Here is a 21,858-nt window from a genome sequence, read left to right as displayed (position 1 = left end):
ACTGAAGATGGCAGTAAAGAGCCCAAAAACCAGGCTTACCAGGCTCCAGGTAAGGGAGGAGAAGTGTCCTAAGGGAAGAGACCAGGCCAACAGATACTGAGTGAGCAATGCTTGAGGAAGCAGGGATGTGCCTTGGGATGGCCCGTCAAGGCACATCACTTGAGTAGCTTGGGTACTGGCCAGCTGGTGATCACACTCCAGCCTCACATTGCTGGGCAGATGCTGTAGTCTACTCAAGATTAGAACAAGTGAATTCCCAACTCAGCTCTTGGTCAGGCCCTAGAACAGGCTTTTCTAGCATCAAGACTCAGCAGAGGGACACCTGAGTGATGGCCCCACAGTTGTGCCCACCCAAAACATTGGCTTTCAGCACTGCTCCAGCGAGGTCCCCTGTGCCTAGGTTGCTGCCAGAAATCCAAATATGTTTGCATTGTGAACTAGATGAGCCAATCATTGAGGGCATCGACCTGTCTGTCACACTGCATCTTGCCAGGCTGTTTCCCTCCTGTCTTCCACCAAATGGGACTAAAGCAAGAGCACTGGCAGTGGGGCTGAGAGAAAGCAGCCCACTAAACTGAAGTGCAGAGCAGTGGGAGTAAAGGCCTGGTCCTGTGAGTGTCAGTCCTTTCTGCTGAGGCAGCAGGATCTGGAGTCGAGCCTAACACTGGTAACTTAGTGAGACCCTGTCTCAAAAAAAGTTAAAAAAAAAAAGAAGGACTGGAGATCTAGCTCAGTGCAGAGGCTCTGAGTTCAATCCACAGTATTACAAAAACAAAGCAACCACTGCATTTTTTGGAAAAACACCAGGCAATGAGCATGTTATTATCTTTTGTTTGTGTATATATATCATTTACATGGATCATGAATATATAACCAAATTGACATGTTCTTGTAGCTCGAGGCTGTGTGAGTTGTATAATAATGGGAAGTCTTACTGTATGAGTTATCCACAGACTATTGGAACACAAGTGGGGCTTGTCACATGCATGAAATATTATTAAGTGGTGTTGCTATTATTTTACTTAGCAGTTCAGTCAGAGCAGCTAAATCAGCCAGTGCTGCGATCACTGTACCAGATGTCAGTGAGACTGGAGGATGTCAGATGTTACTGTATTCTGCCCCGTGACCTCACGGACTGCAGTCCCCCTCCACACAAGTGCTTTACAGACTCTCCTGCTTACCCCTTGCTGCAGTCTTCATCTTTGCAGCAAGCAAATGAAGTAAAGCTACTTTGGGATGGTAGATGTTTGGTTTTTCTACTTTGTCTCATTTGTGTCTTACTGTTGGGATTATTAAAATGTAGTTATATTTTACAGAGTAGTTTACTACACGTTCTGGTGCAAAGTGCCTTAAATAAATGGAATTTAAGAATATTCTAGTATTCTCTTTCTATATCATAAAGCTGTGTGAGGAAAAATCCCTAGTTTGTAACTTTCTGAAGCATGGGAATTGCTGCAAAACAAATGAGAACTTTTTTTTGCTACTTGAATTATTTTCAGGTTCTCTGAGAGGTAAATATGTTGGTTGGGGCTAATGTTGGAGACCAAAGTCTCTGTAGCACATGGCTAAAGACTGGTGGCCCTAGGTGCACAGAAACTGCAAATCAGAGTCCATTGACTCCAGGGGGCATCCTTAGCATTTTCCTAAGGCAATGTAATGTCTTCATTTCCTCCTGTCGTGTACTGTGTGTTAGCTTTGGAGAGTGGAGGAAGCAAGGTCCTAGAAAGATTCTTAGATCCTTTCTGATAAAGACACTTACATGTCTTTAGGATGTGGCACAAGGTTGCCTTCTAGGTTGTTGCTGTCCAGTCAGCATGAACGAAAGACCAGATTAAAAATGTCAGGTGACAGTGGCCTGTCTGAAATTCAGTTGTGTATAGTAGGGCACCATGGTGTGATACAGCCTGTTGTCACTAGCCTTTACTCATTGCTGCTTTGTTGATGTGTTGTATTTTGCTGCCTTGGTTTTGTTGTTATAGTGGGTACATCTTTGTTTCAGACACATATTGGCTTTTTTCAGATGTGTAGTAAGTTGAATTGTCAGCATTAGTTGTGTAAAGTCACAGCGTGCTAGAGTACTATTGGGTACTTTTGATTCTGTAATTCCAGGGAGGTGTTTGTGTGCCCTTTCCCCAGTATCTTCCCAGAAGTGCAGAATAGCTGCTTTTGTAGCCTGTTCTTTTTTTTTTTTTTTTTTGAGACAGAGTCTCTGCAGTTTAGGCTGGCCTTAATTTCACTTTGTAGCTCAAGCTGGTCCTGAACTCGGAAGGATCCTCTTGCCTCAGCCTCCCAAGTGCTGGGATTACAGGTGTGCACCACCACACCCAGCTTGTAGCCTGTTCTTGATAGTAAAAGTTTTCATACTTTTCTAGAGCGGTCATCTCAAAGGTCTTTTTTTCCTCCAGAAAGATATATTGATAAGAACATAGGAATACTACGCTAGCACATTTTTTATTGCAAGTTGGTATATTAGAATTGGAAGGGTAGAAACCTCAGTTCTATGTAACTCTACTTCAGTTTTGATCTGTTCGCACTCCAATATTATTACTGTTTTGGTGGGGAGTACTGGGAATTGAACCCAGGACCTTGTGTTTGGGAGGCAGGTGCTGTATCACTGAGCTACCTCCGCAGCCCTCCAACATTATATTTTTACTGGAAAATCTCCAAATTCAAAAAGCAAGGGGCTTCTGTGCCATCAGCCAGGGCCCCTGCCTCAGTGGTTCCCATGCTTTTCAGCCTTTGCAGAAGGGGCTCAGCTGCCAAGGAGATCCTGATGGAGAAGTACGCAGAAGACAATGTTGTGGGCCTGAGCACTGGGGGCCTGGTTTGGTGTCCCATGCCTAGTATTTATAGAGCATAGAGCATCACTGTCCTTGTGTGACACGACATCTTGGGAGTGGTTGTGATGTCATCATGCCCTTGCCCTCACTTTGCTTGCAGAAGGCTGTGCTGTCACTCACAGTGCTCTTTGCCACTGGGGCCTGGGAATGAGCCCTGCACAGCAGTTGAAGAGGCTCAAGGACCACAGTTCCTTGATATGTGACCTGCCTGTTGGGTGCTCTGTCTCTAGGATGGAATGCCATCCTTGCTTGTGACCTTTATTTATGTAAAAGTAGAAAAGTATGTAGGAATGGCCCTTGGTGTGACTCACTTTGGTGGCTTCTGTAGGCCTGTTCTTCTGTGGGTGGAATGTTGGACCGGTGCTTGACCTGGAAGGCACTGGATGGCCCTGGTGGTAGTGAGCCCGGGCTGCACACCCATTAAGTGACATCAGGTGCTCAGTGTGGCACTGGAGATAAGACACAGATCTGGAGAATGTGGGCCACTGGTCGTCTGTGGCTTGTTGATGTGTCCATTTGGAAGGACAGATTTAGGGTCCAGCATGACCACAACACAGAAGAGAAAGTGTCTTTTGGGGCTACAGACTCTGCATCTGGCTGCAAGTGAGAGAAGTAACTGCTGAAGGTGGATGGACTCTGTCCACATATGTCCCCTGGGGGGTGAATTTTATATATGCAGGTCGCACTGCAAGCTCACCTGCCCAACCATTGCACGTTCAGTGGGAGACTCAAGACCAGCGCTTGGAGCTTCAGAGAAGAAACCACTAGAGTGTAGTTGTGCACTGTGCCGTCTGTGATTGTCTGTATCCAGAGGCTGAATGGACACACGAGGGTCCAGGGAGCAGTGCCCAGCAGACAGACTCCACCCAGCTGTGACTCTCCCTGCCTGCAGATGAGTCCACAGGCCTTGCTTATACCGGGTTGCCTCTCCCTGGGGGCCAGGCGTCCGGCACTGTGATCATTTCGCAGCTGGCTTCTAGACGGGAAGCAAGTGACCTGTCATTGAGCACTGATACGGAGGGTCACGGAGGGCTGGGGGCAGAGTTGGTGGTGACCAGCCAGAGTGTCGAGGGCTGTCTGCCACACAGACTTCAGACCCTGCTTGGCTGCAGACCATCTGGCTGTATCTCCGAGCATTCCAGTTAGAAGTCTTAACTAGTGTTTAGAAGATTCAAACTGAAGTCACCAGCACCTTGAAAAGAAGGATCCGTCCAGAGGTTGGAGGATTGTTCCACCTGCAGAGCCTGTGTCACACAGCTGTCACATCAGCTATCCTGGTTTCCAGTGGAGTTGTGTAGCTCATCGTCCCAGTTCTTTCTCTGCCGTTAGTGTTCAGCCCATGAGTTAGACCCCCTCGTTGTGATCACTGCATGCAAGTTTTGTCCAGCACCGAGATCTTACTTCTTTAGTTGCCTGTCAGTGACTGGAAAAAAATGTTAATGCTTCATTCTGCTTAATTTGGACTTCTCATCTTCATATTTTACATGATGGGCCGGGAAGGAGGTAGAGATTAAGTGGGGTACAGGAGAGCGGCCCTGGCCCGACGTGGGGTTTGCCTTTGTCCATAGACTGTGTCATCTGGACCCATCCTTCCCTGGAGGGTGGTGATGGAGGCTGACAGAAAGGGTATTGATGAAAACAGTGAGGTGTGAGTTACCTAGAGGAAACACACAGGTGTCTCGCTGCAGCAGCACTTGGGGTACTGAGGCAGAGCAGTGTGAAGTGGGTGGGGCCCCCCTGAAGTCAGAATAGACAAGCAGCAGCAGGTCCCTGGACAACAGGCTGTGACAGCTGTCACAAAGGGCACCCTATGTCCCAGAAACTCAAGTGTTACCTGTCCACTCTCATCCTCTGCGTATAATTTTCCACCCTAAACTGCAAGTTAAATGAAGGTAAAAGGCAACTCACAGAGTCAACTAGAAACTTGGGGAACTGTCCTCTTGGCACTGCCAGCACCCATCTGCCTGCAAGACCTGGGCCTCCTTCCACGTCACCTATACCTTTGCAGACGCCTGGGCAAGTTTGTCTCTCCCCAGATGTCCCCTCACCTACATCTGCAGCCTAGGTCCTTTAATTACCCTTGCCCCAGGGTCTCCCTTGTCCTGGCTAACCTTGAGCTGTGTGCACAGAAGCCCCAGGGTGATCCTGTGCCCCTGGAGGCTCCTGACTTAGACCTCTGAGGTGGGTGCCCTTGGCTGCACTTCCTGCTTTTCTCCTTCATCGGCAACTCTGTGGGTGTCCACCCACTGTCCAGGCCTTTGTCCTTAGCTAAGTGCCCACCATCCCATGCAGACCTCTTGGGTGTCTTGGATGTCCCCTCCCCAGCCAAACCTCTTTGAAATAACATTCTCTCCGTTTGTTCACCTATCCTAGGCCATCAGCTAGAAGGAATGACAAAAGTCCACTCAAATGTGATTTTGGATCTTTATCAAAGATCTTCATGTAATGGATGAACGTATTATTGGCCATAAGTTTAGGAACATTCCCAAACTTTCCTATGCCTGGGCTAGAGCTACAGAAGTAAGCTTCTTCTCCCAACACTTTTGTAGTCGATTGAACATCTGATATGGATGGAAGAGTGACCTGGTTTTAGGTCCTATTTTTTTTTCAGTCCTAAAGATTAAACCCAGGGCCTTGTACATGCTAAGCACATACTCTACCACTGAGCTACATGCCAGCTGCAGGTCCTAGTTTTTTTAACACTGTTCAACAAGTATGTGGGGCAGGGCAGTGCAGACCTGGAAACATCATGCCAAGGGCCTGCAGTGGGCTGAGCAGTTAAGGGTGCAGAAGGGTCAGGGTGCTGAGTGAATCTAGGGTTCTGTTCTTAAATGCAGTGAGAAGTTTTGCAGGTTTGAATTTTTAGTCGGCCTCTGGCCACTGTGTAGAGGGAAACTTTGGGTGGAGTTGGAGGTGAGGGGTAGACGGAGCCTCTGCGGCCTCCAGGTGCACGTGACTGGATGCTCACAGCCTTCCCCTGCTGGGCAAGTCCTTCTGTGTACATTGCCGGTGTCCTGTGCAGCTGCTCTATGTTTGACTCTGAATTCGTTCCAACCCCATCCCATGATCCCTGACTCAAGCCTGGAGCTTAGCTTGCAGCTGGCACTTAGTGCACCTTTGCCTATGAGCTCAGGCCAGTGACCACCTTCACACCTGTCAGCAGGCATCTATGGTGTGGACACTGACTAGCACCTGAATCACGTAGCTCTCATCAGCCCAGTTTGGGGTCCTAGGGGTAGAGCCTGCCCCAAAACATCCATTTAAAAAATTAGTTGCCCTAAATTTTACTGTCTTTGCACTTGGTAATGGATTTATCCCTAATTTTCATTAGATCAGCATAGGCCAGTGGAGACTTCCTTCATTCCCCAGTTTGTAAACAAGAACAGAGGCCCGCAGGGGCTGGGGATTTAGCTCAGCAGCACCCCACCTGTCTAGCAAGTGCAAGATCGTGAGTTTGATTCCTGGTACCCGAAAAAGACCAAAAAAAAAAAAAAAAAAAAACAGAGGCCCCCATCTTGCTCAAGGTCTGTTGGTAGTGTGTGGAGGGACTGGGTCCTTCAAAGCCAAGAAATCCCCGGGTAAACCTCAGACGCTGTGGCAGGGCCAGCCATCCTTCCTGTGGGACGGTAGGTGGTCCCTGTAGCCTTCCCCGGATGTCACAGAGGCAGGACCCAAGTGTGTGGGTAGCGGGGGACTCGTCCTGGGAGTACCAGACAGAGGCCAGAGGAAGTGCTGCAGGGACTGACACGTGGACTTGGGCGGTGCTGCCTGGTGGGTGGGCCTAGCAGGAGGCGGGAGGGCAGAGCATTGAGACAGGCTGTGCCACACTGTCCCGGCGCCACAACCTGATGCAGCCATCCGCAGACCAGGCCGGCAGGGACACAGCTGAGGATGCCCAGTGGTCCAGGTGGGGCAGGGAGGAAGGGGTGGGGGCCTGGGGTGGAGGGGGGTCGGGGGTCGGGTGGGTCTTTGGGGAGGGAGCTGAGGTACTGCCCCCTGGTGGGCAGCTTGGTGGAAAGCAGGCCTGGAGGCTGCTGCTCTATCCCCGCTGCGGTGGGCCAGCTTCGCGCTCCCCAAGGCTGGCACATTCCTCTGTGGCAGTGGCTGTGGAAGTGGCAGCCCCAGTGAGGAAGGACACAGCTGTGACCTGGTGGGAGACCCTCCTCCCACTACTAAGTCTCAAAGCCTGGAAAGTGGCCCCTGAACCCCACTCCCAGCTGGTGGACCCTGGGAGTCTTGCAGGCAGGGTCCTCAGAGTCCCGGCAGGGGGCACCTCGCAGCTCAGTGCAGTGAGTAGCAACTCAGGATCACCCACAAAGACACACTCAGGGACAAGTTCACTGCCAGCCTCCCTAAATGGGGATCAGGCTGGCAGTCACCAGCCCATTTGTGTTTTGGTTCCACTACCCCTACTGCTCCATAGGCAGGTAACCGGGCACAAGCCAGGATGGAGCTGGCCAGAGGGTCCCTCCACCCACCCATTCTGTAGGCTGAAGCCCCTCCACCAAGGTGCTGGATCAGAGGCAGGGCCTGTGAGTCCCTGAGGCAACTGAGAGCCCCGAGAACCTGCCTTGGAGGTGCTAGGAGGAGGAGGAGACGGGGGAGGGCCCGAGGACCCATTTGATGTTGGCCAAATGAAAGCACAGCAGGAGCTCAAGAAGCCCTGTGAGGACAGGGCCTTGGGAGAGACTGAACCACAGGAATGTGGGGAACCACCAGTGCCAATTAGAAGAAGAAGGTGTCCTTGGGTGTGCCCAGATCAGGGGCCCCACCCTGTGTTTATGCAGGTGCCTCCGCCTGGCCAGAGCCAAGGCCTGTAGACCCTTCCGAAAGCTACTGCAGGTCGCAGTGCAGTGGCTCCAGCACTCACCACGTCACTTCTCCCCGTGCTTTGGCAGGGTGGTTGCAGGAACTCGGGCCTGGTGGGGTTGAGGCCATCCACAGCCCACTCGTGGGCAATAATCACAGCACCGGGTGCTCTCTCTGAGAGCCCTGTGTGATAGGGAGGCAGATCTCTGCAAACCACATTGGCTGGTGAGAACTGGGGGCAGAATTTGGGAGAGGCTGCTGGTCACTTGGCTCCTGGGGCCCATACATGTTCCTGCTTTGAACTAGGACCACATGACACCTGTTTGCTCAGCCGTGGCTGCTTCTGAAGGCTGTCTACAGGAAGCGAAAGGCTGCAGAAGGCTCACAGGAAGTACCTTGCCACACTGGGAGTGTTGCCAGTGGGTAGTGGATCTTGTCAAGTGCTCCTGCCCCAAGCAAGATGGGGCAGTCTGGGCCTGGGGTCCAGATCACCCTCTAGCATCTGGCCCTGTCTTTCCCCTGCAGCCAGGTTTCCTAGCTCTGTGTCCTCAGCAGCTGTGGAGCTTGTGTGTGTCTCTCCTGCCTCCAGGCCCTAGGGAGGAAGCAGGCATGGCCTTAACCTGTGGCTCCTGCAGGCCTTTCTGCCAGGTAGCTTCATCAGGGTTACCAGTGGACCAGTAGCTGCTGGCTTCTCTTGATGTCCTGTGCCCACCGAGGAACCAAGCAGCACTGCATTCTCCGCACTATGCTGGCCTTTTGGTGGAGGTGGGAATCCCAGCTGGCTTCACTGAAACGAGCTGGCCTCCCTCACATAGAAGAGCAGGGTCAGGCTTTTGTATAGGCACTTAGGGAGGGGTAGCAGTCTAGACAGATCCATGACTCCTTTCTGGTGGAGGTGACCCATTGCTGCTTTGACTGCCTAAAGGAATAAAGAACTTTTTTTTCCTTTTGAGACAGGGCCTCTCTGTGTAGTTCAGGCTGGTCTTGAACTCACTATAGCCCGGGCGATCCTCCAGCCTCAGCTGGAATAGCAGGCGTGCACCACCACGCACGGCTAAAGCTCCTTTTTCAAGGCACCTTTGGACCGTGTGGCTTTTAGTGGGAAGTTACGAGTGTCACTCCTACGCCCCGGTGCAGTCCTGTGTATCCAAACTCCTTGTGTGTGTTGACAGAGAGCACACCCTGGACGGGCTCGAGGCCAGGCAGGACTGCAGGACGGGGCTGGGCAGGCTGGCTGGGTGGCGGCAGTTTGGACTGTCACCCTGTGTTCCCAGTAAACCAGGGGCAGTGTTTGCTTAGGACAGTGTCCCAACGAGGAATGGAAGACAGGAACCAGGTGCAGCGTGGGGGCTCTTGCAGGGCAAGGTTTTGTCATGTTCAAGGGTAGTTCCCCAAAGGAGATTTGGGTGCCTGAGACCGGGCAGGAGTAGCCCCAGGGTCCCGTGTCACTTTCAGACTGGAGAGGGCTCAGAACCCCAGTTCCTGATGAGCCGAGGAAGAGCCAGGATGGACCTAACACATACATGCACCCTCAGCGTGACAGAGAGCCTCGGTTCAGCCAGTGGGTTTGCGCCCCCCCCCCCCCGCCCGCCCTCAGCTCAGAGTGATCATACCCACCTGGGTCCTTGCTGGCCGGAGGTTCACCACTCCCTGCCTGACTGCCTACCCAGTGCCGTGACCTCTGATTCCATAAAAATGACCAGCACTTGGGGACCCCAGGTCCTGAGAGGCAGTGAGCTCCGAGTGTACCCCCTACGTGGCATAGCCGTGCTCGGCCCTACAGGAGAAAGCACCTGCCTCCCAAGACGCCCCTACTTCTCACATCTCCCACCACATGGACTGTGCTGAATCACTCTATTTTTTTAATTTAAAAAACCAAACTGTGTGTTTCAGAATCACTGTAGATAGTACACAGAGTTACTGAACCCCCACCCTGTGTTCCCTTTTAACATTTTAAATGAGTAGAACTTGCTACCATCGATAAGCTGACATTGATGTGTCATCATCAGCCCAGACCACTGTCCCTCGGGCTTCCTCAGCTTCTCCTGTTGTCCCATCCAGACCCCCTGGCGTTTAGTGGTTACATCTCCAGGGCTGTCGTGGGTCCTTGCTGCTGCTGACTTGACAGTCCCAGGCCTCCGTGCTGCGCTTCCCTGGTGTCTGGGTTTCCTCATGGTTGCCCTGGGGCTGTGGGTCCTCAGGAGGAGGATGCCAGAGACCTTGGGATCTTCTCATTACATCCTGATGTTGCCAACCCCAGCCCATTTTGCTCATCTTGCAGTATGTCAATTACTGAAATAGTGAGTTGTGCAAGATAAAGTGTTGGTTCATTATGCAGCAAAACTCGGTATGGGAGAGCAAGACTGTGTCCACCTCCCCTGGACGGGGCTTGGGGAGATTCACGGGCTGAGGGGCAGAGAGAGGCAATCCGAAGTTAGAAAGTCACAGGTGGTCGGTGCTCACGTAATCAAAACCATCAACAGTCACATCCTGCCCCTCGAATCCATGTCATCGCTGCTTCCAAAACTGGTTATTTCTACAGTCAACCGAAGGCAAGTCACTAAGAATGAAGTGGGTGATGTCTAGAGGGTCCGCTTAGGTTTCCCCCAGGGTCCCTGCCGGACTGGCAGGGCCAGTGTCAACCTAAGCCTCATCAACATTTTAGGAACAAGCGAGTGGAAAGCGCGGAAGCCCCCTGCCCAACCTTAGCCCCGTTAGCCACCAGTCACCGGGCCCCCTTCCCACCCCGCTGCCCCTCCTGCGCCCATCACAGACTAAGCCTGTCAGTCGCCTGAGCAGTGACCTGATACTGTCACCCAGCTTCAAGTTCAGCTCCAGCAGCATCTGTCTGGCTGCCTCAACTGGACCACACGACTTACCTCTCCTCGTACTCTGTGTGGGAGTCTGTCAGTGTCTAGCCCCTGGCCTCCTTTGGGCTCTTCTTGGTCCCTTTTTTATTTGGTTTCTACTAGTTATTTCAGGCTAGCAGAGTCTGACTCTGCCTCTGCTCCCGAGGGTCTGTGGAGCAAGCCCGTGGGTGGCCATCAGCAGTGCTGGAGGGAGACAGGAGACAGGAAGGGAAGGTATGGGCAGGGTGTTGGGCCTGGACACAGTGGTCCTGAGCTCTAAGCAGCCAGACCTGCAAAGGGGATGTTTGGAGTCTCTATCCTGCAGATGCCTGGAGCCCTGGCAGGGTTGGTCACTTGTTAGCCCCTGAACTAGTTATTGCCCAGTTTTGTGCTGAGCCAGGAAGTAGAGGGTGAGAACAGGCCAAGAACTCAAGGCTAGAGCTGCAGGGTGTGCCCACAACAGGCCGCAGGTAGGGCTGGCATGCTAGAGGTGTCCGTGGCTGTGAGAGCGCTCCAGCTCAGTGGGGGCGGCGTCCTTAGTGCTGCACCCCACAGGATTCCAGGACTTCTCCCAAAGGAAGCAGCTGCTCAGGAGCAGGAAGTGGTCAGCTGTCCACGTGTCCTTCCTTAGCCCTCCTTCATCTCAAAGATGCGTGGGTACCAGGACACGGAGGGCTACCATCCCGATCCCACGAGGGTGCTCTGCAGCTTGAGTGGTGAGCAGAGCAGTAACTGGCTGCAGGGCCTGTGGCTGGTGGACAGGGCAGTTGTGCCAGCCACCTTCCTGGGCCTCTCTCCTTCCCCTCCTGTGCACATCAGCTGCACCTCCTGTCCCTTGGCAGTGCAAGACACCCCAGCCAGGGGAGGCAGAGAGACCTGTCCCAAGTCACCCCAAGAGGGCTGGGGTTAGGGTCTGGCTTGGATGGTCATTCACTCTGCCACAATATGGAAATAAGAGATTTCATTTTAAATAGCTCCAAGCGGCCGGGGATATAGCTCAGTGGCAAAAGCGCCTGCCTGGCAAGTGCAAGGTCCTGAGTTCGATTCCTGATACCAAAACAAACAAATAAATAAATAAATAAATAAATAAATAACTCCAAGCTTATCTGCAAGTTTGATAGACCTCGAGAACTGCTGGAGGCATCTAGGCTTCCGAGGAGCGGCAGATCCTAGGGAAGCCGTGCTGTTGGCTGACGTGCATCCCTTGTGGTCTTTCAGCAGCCACACAGCAGCACAATGAGCTGACCCAGGAGCTGTCCCCGCCGAGGTTCCTCCAGGGTCCTGGCCTCTCCAGCACGGCCTGTCCTACCCTGCCCGTCAGTCCCATCTGCCCCAAGGACTTTGCTGCAAAGACTTGCTGGCTTTCCTGCAGGTCCTCTAGGGCTCACTGTGCCACTTCTGGACCCTCCTGCTACACCTGATCCTGGCCACCTCTAGGTCTGCTGCCACCTCTCAGTGGGTTGTGAGTGGTCAGTCCTATCTGGCTGCCTTCCTGGGCCACTGTGGTCCACAGAAAGCTTGAGAATGTGGACACTCCAGGTGCCTGTCCTGAGCGTGTCGCAGCTGCAGTCCTGGCTGCACACAGCACTGGCTTTGGCTCTGGGTACCTGTGCACCTTCCGTTGTTTACCTCACCGCCCCTGCTCCAGGCTGTCCTGGCTGTTTCCAGCCTCTGCTGTTTGTCTAGTACCCGCCTGTGTTCTCCTGGGAGCCACAAAACGAACACCAAAGAGGTCCTCCCAATTCCTAGCCCTTTCAAGGTCCTGTGTGTGACCAAGTCCCCCGGCCCCTGGAGGCCTTCAGCCATCAGGGCTGCCCATGGGGGCCCTGCAGGGCCTGACTTTCCCTCTCTGCCACAGGCCTGAATGCCAGGCGTGGACCGGGATACTGCTGCTGGGCACCTGCCTGCTGTACTGCGTGCGAGTCACCATGCCCGTCTGCGCTGTTGCCATGAGTCAAGATTTCGGCTGGAACAAGAAGGAGGCTGGCATTGTGCTCAGCAGCTTCTTCTGGGGCTACTGCCTGACGCAGGTTGTAGGAGGCCACCTTGGGGACCGGTAACTGCCCTGCCCCACATCCCATTGCCCCAGCGTGAGGAGAGCATCTCCCGGTGCGCTCTGGGGGTGGCTCCTCCTCCACAGGGGGATGGGGGTGACTGCCCACTCAAAGGGCTGATCTGAGCAAGAGTGGGGCCCCTCTACCCGCCTGCACAGCCGCCTCTCCCGTCCCTCTGTGTCTCCAGCATGGGCGGCGAGAGGGTCATCCTGCTGTCAGCCTCCACCTGGGGCCTCATCACTGTTGCCACCCCCGTGCTCGCTCACCTCAGCAGCACCCACTTGGTCTCCATGGCCTTCTCACGCATTCTCACGGGCCTGCTCCAAGGTAAGGGGCCCTCAAGTCACTTCCCTCATGCTTCTGGCTCTGACTCCGGCACCAGGTGGGGTGTGTACACATGTACCCGCCTGCTACCCTCTGGCTGGAAGTCTGCCCGGTGGGGGGTCCGCATAACAGGTGGCAGGGACGATGGTGTGCCCTCCATTTCTGCATAGGTTATCCACAGCAGCAGGGACATTCGAGGCTTCCCGACCCTGTGGCTTTCCTGCATTGTAAGCGTTTGCCGACTGGAGAGAGGCAGGTGGCCCTTGAGACAGTGGCCCTTGAGGGACAGGCCCTCCTGCCTTCTGAGCGGTCAGAGGACAGTTCTGGGAGGGACCCAGGCAGATAATTCCTATGTTGCCATCATGGATAAAAGTAATGCAGAGGGCAGGGTTGATGCCCTGCATACACGGGCAGTGAGTTTTGTAAGTTGTTCTCATCACACTCTGGGGTGCCCTCAGAGCCCCTCCAGAATGGGGTTCTAAGAACCCTCTAGAATGGGAAGACACAAGGTCATTTCCAAACTCTTAGGCTGTCGAGGAACCCACTGTGCAAAAGAAACTCTAGGAGGGGATTGATCTGTAAAAGTACAATCATGACCCCTCTCCTGGGGGAGGCGTCATCTGCATGTGAGCACACAGCTGTGAGGTGTGTGAGGACCCAGGCCTGGCTTAGAGGCTGGTGTTCAGGTGTGTCTGTGCAGGGGGCAGCCTGGGAGCCGGTGTGCAGGAAGTGTGCCAGCTAGGGAGCAAAAGTCCCTCTCCCACTGTTCTCGTGGTACCACCTTGTGTGGCTTTCACGCAAACCGAGTTCGTTCCTCAGGCAAGCGTCATTAAAAGCCCAGCCCTGCTGATCCCCAGGGTTGGTGGGGTGATGCGAGGGGCCCATGGACCTCCTGGATCACAGTCCTCACTTGAGCAGGCAGCCAGGACCTGGCTGTCAGCAGGTGGCCCTCAGCAGTGCTTGCTGGCCCTTGCCGGGCACTCAGGCGACCACGATGTTCTCCTTGTTCTAGGCGTGTACTTCCCTGCCCTGACCAGCCTGCTGTCGCAGCGTGTGCCAGAGAGTGAACGGGCCTTCACCTACAGCACCGTGGGGGCTGGATCTCAGTTTGGGTAAGGCCCAGCCTCAGAGGGCAGGAGAGGCCCATGGGTGAGCCCCTGAGGAGCAGCCGTTGCAGCCAGTAGGGCTGGGGTTTGGCCCCCAGGTCACCCCCCAGGGCCTGTGCAGAGTATTTCTTCCATACATGCTTCTGCCTTTCGCGGGGCAGCAGGTGAGGCAGGCAGGGGCTTTGCTGTGCAGGTTGGGCCGCAGCCGCTCCAGACAGTTCCCTCTCATGTGTGCCAGTGGAACCTGAGGCCATGCCACCCTCTGCTCTCATCCCCACCTGAGATTCTGCAGCCCTGAGCCTGGTGCCCTCAGACTTGCCTTTCCTGAGCCCACCTTCAGGGAGTACCAGGCTTCAGGCTGCGGCACCCTCTCCATGGTCAGGCTGGAAGAAAAGCTGCTTGCTGTTGCTGCAAGTGGACTCATGCTGGGCTGTCAGACCAGCTCTCTGACCCCAGGATCGGGCCCTCGGTTAGTTCAGCCAAGGCAGGCATCAGAGCAGCAGAGTGGACAAGGAGCAGCCCTTGGGCAAGAGCAGGGTGACTCCACTTAGCAATAAAAATACGGCACACCTAGTGCAGCATGAATGTCAGATAACACGAGGGGCTGAACTCCTAGGACAGAACAGTCTGGTTCATCTGTACTCCCATCCCACCTGGTGGCCTGTGCTTCATCGAGCCATAGAGTGTAGAGCAGAGAAGGTTCTGTGTGGAGCACCGAGGGGCACAGGGTGCACCGCCCAAGACAGGCTGCCCCCCAGATTCTGCGCTGCCTTTCGGGGTGGGGAGGGGCTCAGGAAGAGGGAGGAGGCTTGCCCTCCACACCAGGGTCTAGTATTCTCTCTCTTTGCCAGGGCAGTAACTATTCCTTGTTCCTGAGTCTCAGCAGGAGATGGGGTACCCTGGGGGGACGATAGGACCCTCAGGACATGGGGAGGTTAAGCCTGTTAGGTGGGTGGGATTGGTGTTTTGCACGTAGAGATCATTTTGAAATTTTGTCCTCCATGACACATGAAGCAAGGAAATCAAAATATGTAGATTTCTTTCTTTCTTTCTTTCTGGTACCAGGAATCAAACTCATGACCTCAGGCTTGCCAGGCAAGCGCTTATGCCACTGAGCTATATCCCTAGCCCCTATAGATTTCACTTTGGTGTTTTAAGTCACTTTTCCTTCTCACTGCATTTTTGTTTTTGTTTTTCATTCAAAAGATCCACATAACAATTTGTGGGCCAATCTGAAAGCTTAAAAACAAGAAATTAAAAATAACTTGGGTCCCTGACTCCTGTCCCCAAGGTAGAAAATCTCTTCTGAACCCTGGGAATCATTAGTAAAGCATGCTGGGTTGGAGACTTCCAACAGCTGCTTCCAAGGCGATGAGGATGCCCTAGGGCGCCCCTGCTGGTGGAGAACCGGCGAGGGTCATGGCCACCTCCTCCCTGTCCCTCTAGAACACTGGTGACGGGCTCCGTGGGCTCCCTACTCCTGGACTGGGGCGGCTGGCAGAGCGTCTTTTACTTCTCGGGTGGCCTCACCTTGCTCTGGGTGTGTTATGTGCACAGGTACCTGCTGAGTGGAAAAGGTAACTGTGGTCTCTTGGGCTGGTCCTGGAGCATCCTGCCCTCGCAGGAGCCACCCAACGTTGTAGAGCAGAGTCCTCGCAGAGCCCTGGGGCTGTGGCTGTGATCGGTTTGAAACAGTCCTCAAGGCTGCAGCTGAGAAAAACCATTGAGGACTGAGCTCTCAGCCTACATAGCTGTCCAAGCCAATCCGCAGAGCCCCATGGTGGGGACTAAGGCACAGATCCCTGGGGTGGGGACTAAGGCAGGCAGGAGACCAGCCGGCAAAGGCAAAAGCGGGTGGCAGGGGCCCCTGAGACCTCGGGTGACCAGGAGAGAGCTCATCCCAAGGGTGATGCTGATTGTTAGGGGCTCTTTAGTGAGAGGGGCAGTGAGGCATGTCCTGATCCTCTGGAGCACCCACACACACAGGGGCTGGTGTCAGGCTTGGGCAGTGGGGTCACCCCATCCTGAGAGCTATTGCTTTGAATGTACTTGTGCCCTCAGACCGCATCCTGGCCCTGGGCGTCCTGGTGCAAGGCTTGCCCCTGGTCAGGCCCTCCAAAGTGCCCTGGAGACAGCTCTTCAGGAAGCCTTCGGTCTGGTGAGCCAGGGCTAGAGTGGCCAAGCAGAGTATGGGGGCTGCAGGGGCATGGGACTTTGGTGCCCAAGGGGAAGGGGTGAGTAGCTCCCACAGGTATGACCTGCCGGGAGGATGGTTTGCACAGGTGGAGCTCTGAGCCCGGTACCCCATGCAGGGCGGCCATCTGCTCCCAGCTATCTTCGGCGTGTTCCTTCTTCATCCTCCTCTCATGGCTGCCCACCTTCTTCAAGGAGACCTTCCCCCACTCCAAGGTGTGTCATTCTGCCGGGGCTCACGCAGTGTCAGGAGAGCTGCATTGTGGGAAGCCCTTTGGTCCCCCACTTGCAGCTGGAGGAATCTTTGGCTCTGGGGTAGTTCTGACACCCTACAGGCCCCAGACTTCGTGAGGACTTTGTTCCCATTCAGCAGTGGGTGTTGGCTTGGAAGCCTTGGGCTTTTTTGTGACACTGCAGCTTTCCCTGCCCAGGGTCCTGACCTGCTGCACGGCAGAGCCTGGCTTTGGCCCGGGGAGCATCTTTTGATGCCATTCCTGAGGAGGGTTTCAGCGTGGCTGGGGTGTGCACAGAGCATCATTTGTCTTGGCCAGGCTCCTCCACCCAGGCAGGCAGCCACCCTCCTCCTGGTGTGGTGGCCAGAATCCTCCGGGCTGCACATTCCTAGGGTGAACGCTGCCCCGCTCTGGCCCTGCCCAGTCATCGTGTGGGGAATTCAGGCTGCAAAAGCCACCATGGGGCTGGCACTCCCCAGGGGCGGTGATGGTCCAGGTGGCCATGGCCTGACAGAGCCCGCCCTCTCCAGCTCCCTCTGCCCTCGGGCGAGCCAGTGGTCAGGCAGAGACCCTGGGCAGCAGGAGACTGGGGTGGCTGCCTTGCCCGCACGTCCTCCCCTCCAGGGCCCCCTCTGAGCCGAGCACCTCCCTGCAGGGCTGGGTCTTCAACGTGGTGCCCTGGCTGGTCGCGATTCCTGCCAGTCTATTCAGCGGGTTTCTCTCTGACCAGCTCATCAGTCAGGGTGAGTGTGGGCTAGCGGTGCCCTCCCCCAGGCCATGCTATGACGGAGAGGGACCCCACCTTCCTGCCAGCTTGGGGGTGGATATAGCCCCTTCTTCCTCAGGCTTGGGCTCCCCACTAAAGGGTGGGGTGGATGCAGCGCGGTCTCACAGTGGCTCTGGAGCTCTTTCCCATGGGCCAGCTGAGCCCCTGGGCCTCTGCAGGCGAGGGAGGCACACCGTAGTCAGAGGCCGCATGTGCCCAGATTTGCTCTTGAATCCCCAGAGCCCTGAGGAGGTCGTGCTCACCTTGAGCTCCCCACGCACTTCCGGCAGCACACGGCACACCCAGGGCAAAGTCCTCAGACCCGTGCCCATTCTCAGACTGTGGTGTTTTTCCTCAGCACAGCATCACGAGGCAGGCGCGCACCAACCCCTGGAACCCCAGACCCGAGAAAGGCTGTGGATCACAAGTTTGAGTCCCCCTGCCTAAAAAAAGTTTGAGTTCCACCTTGGCAACTTAGGGAGACTCTGTCTTAAAATAGAAAATAAAAAAAGGCTGGGGATGCAGCTCAGTAGTAGAGTATACCTAGATTCCATCCCTAAGACCTAGAAAGAAAGAAACAAAGAAACAAAGAAAGAAACAAAGAAACAAAGAGAGGCAAGCAAAGGGAGCCAGGCGTGGTGTTGCATGCCATCACTTGGGAGGTTGAGGCAGAAGGATTGGTGTGAGTTTGAGGCCAGCCTGAACTGCATAGTGAGACCCTGTCTCAAAAAGACAAAAAAAAAAAAAAGAAAAGAAAAGAAAAGTAAAGGGAAAAAGTAATAACATTCATTGTGGAAAAAGTTGAAAACTTAAAGAGGGAGCAGTGCTCACCTGCCTGATGGTTGGCCCCTTGGTGACCATCCACACGCCCATCCTTCTTAACTTTCTGTCCGGACCGTGGGCATAGGAACCTCTAATGTGCACACTGCGAGCAGAGCTAGCTCACCCATGGCAGGAGATGCCCCCACCTGGAGCCTCAAGCCTGGCCCCTGTCCACCCCTCCTCCTCCCTGCCCCTACCCCGTGGCTGTGCAGATGGTACCCTTTTTGGGACAGCCCAGTGGGCTAATGGGGACCCACCCTGGGTCTGTCTCCCTGCTCAGGTTACAGAGCCATTACCGTGCGGAAGTTCATGCAGGTAGGAAAATCGTTCCAGGCTTTTTCTGGTGTCCCGGGACCCAAGGGTTGTGGTCTCAAATCACCTGATTTTGGGGACCAGGCCAAGGTCAGGGTCAGGAGCCGAGAAAGCCGCCACTGCAGCAGGAGCAGCCCTCACACCCTCAGAGCTGGGTTGCTTCCCTGGCCTGCTGACTGAGCATCAAAGGCCAAGCTGCCCAGGCCAGTGTAGGCGGGTGCCGAAGGGTGTCCTGGGACCGGGGTGGTGACGAGGTCCCTCCCTGAGCTCCAGCATGGCTCTCTGTACCTGGCTGGGCCTCTCCCCTCCAGCTCCATGAGCAGAGCTCATCTGTGGGGTCCTCATCCCTGGCATCCTCTGGGGAGGGCCCAGTCCAGGAGCCACTGCTCAGCACACCCGGGCAGCCACGGGTGGGGCCGGGCCGGGCCCCGGTGCCCTTCGTCAGCCCTCTTGCCCACAGGTGATGGGCCTTGGCCTGTCGAGCATTTTCGCACTGTGTCTGGGCCACACGTCCAGCTTTCTCAAGGCCGTGGTCTTCGCGTCGGCCTCCATCGGCCTCCAGACCTTCAACCACAGGTAAAGGCCCCCTGCCCCGTCCACCTGTGCTGCCAGGGTGCCCCAGGCCTTGGTACACCCCGGCCCAGGGGCTTGTGAGTGGTCACTCAGCACAGCTGATCTGAGTATCCAACTGGTGCAGCCCAGCCCTGCATACCAGGAGCTCCCAAGGGCGGGTGGAGGGGCTGGGGAGGAAGGAAGACGGCTGCTGGAGGTGCGGCAGGGGAGAGGCTCTCCGCTAAACAGCAGCCTTGTCCCCAGGCACAGCAAGCCCACTGCCCACTGCTCTCCACATCTTTCCTCTGATTCTGTATCTTCCCCACCTGATCACTAGCAGCTGCCTCTAAACATCTCAGGGAGTTGCTCTAACAACCAGCAGTGCAGTGTCATTCAAATCAGCCAGCAGCAAATGGGTCTGCATGTGTGCGCTGCAAACATGCTTTTCCCGCCGCGGGTCTGGTCTCAGGAGTACCTTCCGGCTCTGCTTCTGTTGGGAGTGGGGAGAGCCGGGTGGGGCACCCTCTCTTGCTCCACCAGCTCTTTCTAGCTGTACAGGGATCACCAGGCCCTGTGGCACCTCACTGCCTTCTTTCCCATTTCTCACAGCGGGATCTCTGTTAACATCCAGGACCTGGCCCCGTCCTGCGCCGGCTTTCTGTTTGGTGAGGTTGCTGCTCACCGCAGCCATGGCCAGCGGGGCTGCCCCCAGGTGGGCGGGCAGTGCGAGCCACAGCGGGCATTCTCTGGTGTCCTTATTGTCTCTCTGGCCTGTTCACAGGTGTGGCCAACACGGCAGGGGCCTTGGCAGGTGAGGTGTGGGCCTCTGTGCCCAGCGGTCTTCTGCCCTTTGGACCCGCTGGGGAACTAGCGAGGGGCTGGGTGGGGGCCTGCATCCCCACCGGGCTCCTCCAGTCCTGTGGGTGAGGTGTGGCACTTGGAAGGGTGTCAGCGGGGGAGGGGGGCCCGAACCCCAGAGCTGGCCCAGGAGATGGCACAGCGGCCTTCTGAGGTGTCTGCTTGGCCGATGGCAGGGAGCCCAGGCGGAAGTCAGATCCAGGAGGTTAGGGACCCTCGGACGCTCCCTGCCTCTTCTGAGTTCCCCAGGTCACCAGAATCACTCTCCACCTCAGCCCCTCCTGCCACCCACCTGTTGCTCCATCTCCCTCTGGAGGGACTCAGAGTGGCGGGGCCCATTTGGGGTGATTTTCAATGGTCTATGATGCTTCTTCCCTCTGAAACCCTGGGAGTCTGAGCTTGGCCCAGTAATTCAGATGTCTGAAATTACCCTGGGGTCCACGGGGTGCCAGGGCCCATTTGCCCCAGCTCCTCCCTGCCCCTGCCCCGCAGGCACTCAGCCTGCCCGTGCCTGTCTTTGGTCCAGGTGTGGTGGGCGTGTGTCTGGGAGGCTACCTGATTGAAGCCACGGGCTCCTGGACTTGTGTGTTTAACCTGGTGGCCGTCATCAGCAACCTGGGGCTGGGTACCTTCCTGATGTTCGGACAGGCCCAGAGGGTGGACCTGAGCCCTGCCCATGAGGACTTCTAGCTTCTGACTTGCCAGCCCTGAAGCGTCCTGGTGCCCACAGCCTCCAGGGACAATGTGCTCCATTTAAGACTCAGTTGCTCTCTACCTTAGAAGTTGACGCAGAGGACAAAGACCAGGCAGTCAGGTGGCTCCCAAGGGATCCAAATGAGTTGGAGGCAGGGGCTGGGGCAGAGGCAGGGCCCGAGAAGGCTGGGTCAGCTCTGGGCTCGTTGTCTCTCAGTCTCTGCATTAGGGACAGTCCTGCCCTCGCCACAGTTGGCCGCAGCCTGGAGTTGGCTCCCGGTGGGGACACATGCCTGCAATGCAGGAGCCACGGGGCAGGCTGAGCCTGTCCACCTCAGTCTGCTCGGCCTTGTTTCTCTGATGGGTGCCCTCTGTAACGGAGGCCATACTCTGCACTGTGGGGCATTTGGCTAGAGGCTAGCACTGCTGACTTGTACGACAGTTGTCGCCTCCTGTGCCCCTCCCTCCATTCAGGACAATCAGAAAGGTCTGGAGACATTCATCAGAGCCACTGTGCTAGACAAGGCCTCGGTCCTGCTGCTCCCTGCAGCCGGCCTGCCACCACAGGCGGGTGGTGGGCTAGGAGCCCGTAACCACATCAAGATGCCCCTCACGGCTCTAGGTTCCCCATCCTGTGGACTCCTTGGCACTACTGATGTGTGCTGGGCCCACAGACCCCTGGGCACTCCCCAGGGCCCTGCCCAGGCACCCCTGCTGTCAAGGGAGCATCAGCACTTCCCTGGTGGTGCATCATGCACCCCAGAACAAGGTGGACCCTGCTTTCTGGCCTTATCCTTCTACCTCCCTTTTTATACCCCGAGGAGGAGCCGATGATTGCATGAACTAGTAGGTGCTGCAAGGTGAATATGTATATGTAGAGAAAAGAAACTATAAAAACAAGGAAAGTTACACCAAAGCTCTATTTAAATAACTATTAAAGTATTTGAAAAGAAGATTGCTATTTTTAAACACTTTATAAAAACTGAGGATTTGCACTACATCCTCAGCACTTTGTTATATTTTATTTTATTTTATTTTTTGGGTTTTTCTCCAGTACCGGGAACCGAACTCACAACCTTGCGCTTGCCAGGCAGGCGCTTTGCTGCTGAGCTAAATCCCCATCCCCCTTTGTTATATTTTATTTTGAGGTAGGTTCTCCCTGAACTGTCCAGGCTGGGCTGGAACTTGTCGTCCTCCTGCCTTCCAGTGTCCTGGGATTATAGGTTGAGACACCAAGCATGGCTGACGTTTGCTTTTTAAGAATAAATATGTGTTAAATTACGTATCCCATTCATGATGAAACCAGCGGGAGTCAGAACCAGGTCAAAGGAGAATCCCTAGATCAGGACGCTGAGGTCCTGTCGTGGCCACTGCTGGTGGTAGCCGATCCCCCTCCGCAGACATTTCCTGTGTAGATGAGAACTGTCAGCTGCTGTGGGCTGTGCAC

At 55.2% G+C, this 21,858-nt stretch overlaps 1 protein-coding gene across 3 annotated transcripts; it reads left to right on the top strand.

Moving 5' to 3' along the window:
• The first annotated feature begins 6,317 nt into the window (after nt 1–6,317).
• Slc17a9 (solute carrier family 17 (vesicular nucleotide transporter), member 9) lies at nt 6,318–21,364 on the top strand. 3 transcript variants are annotated; one of them, XM_005410000.2, is made up of 13 exons: nt 6,318–6,747; nt 12,357–12,554; nt 12,740–12,879; nt 13,889–13,988; nt 15,429–15,559; nt 16,044–16,140; nt 16,295–16,391; nt 17,064–17,151; nt 18,277–18,311; nt 18,769–18,884; nt 19,470–19,525; nt 19,642–19,671; nt 20,245–21,364. In XM_005410000.2, the coding sequence occupies exons 1-13, from the start codon at nt 6,689–6,691 to the stop codon at nt 20,406–20,408; spliced, it is 1,311 nt and encodes a 436-aa protein (XP_005410057.1). In that variant the 5' UTR covers nt 6,318–6,688; the 3' UTR covers nt 20,409–21,364. The 3 variants fall into 3 exon arrangements, with proteins under 3 accessions (XP_005410057.1, XP_005410055.1, XP_005410058.1); XM_005409998.2 differs by lacking the exons at nt 18,277–18,311; nt 18,769–18,884; nt 19,470–19,525; nt 19,642–19,671; nt 20,245–21,364 and having other exon boundaries at nt 17,064–17,804; XM_005410001.2 differs by lacking the exons at nt 6,318–6,747; nt 18,277–18,311; nt 18,769–18,884; ... (1 more) ...; nt 19,642–19,671; nt 20,245–21,364 and having other exon boundaries at nt 12,454–12,528; nt 17,064–17,804.
• Nucleotides 21,365–21,858: the final 494 nt, after the last annotated feature.

Source organism: Chinchilla lanigera, unplaced genomic scaffold (genome assembly GCF_000276665.1).
Source record: "Chinchilla lanigera isolate Chin_1 unplaced genomic scaffold, ChiLan1.0 scaffold00127, whole genome shotgun sequence".
Lineage (NCBI taxonomy): Eukaryota > Metazoa > Chordata > Mammalia > Rodentia > Chinchillidae > Chinchilla > Chinchilla lanigera.
The sequence above is the reverse complement of the archived record's forward strand: the minus strand, read 5'-3'. Positions and strand labels throughout refer to the sequence as shown.

Coding starts and splice junctions, on each gene's coding strand:
- Slc17a9 (XM_005409998.2), top strand. CDS start 6,689: ATGCAGCCATCCGCAGACCAGGCCGGCAGGGACACAGCTGAGGATGCC. Junction 6,748..12,356: donor GAGGATGCCCAGTGGTCCAG/GTGGGGCAGGGA, acceptor TCTCTGCCACAG/GCCTGAATGCCAGGCGTGGA. Junction 15,560..16,043: donor GTACCTGCTGAGTGGAAAAG/GTAACTGTGGTC, acceptor TTGTGCCCTCAG/ACCGCATCCTGGCCCTGGGC.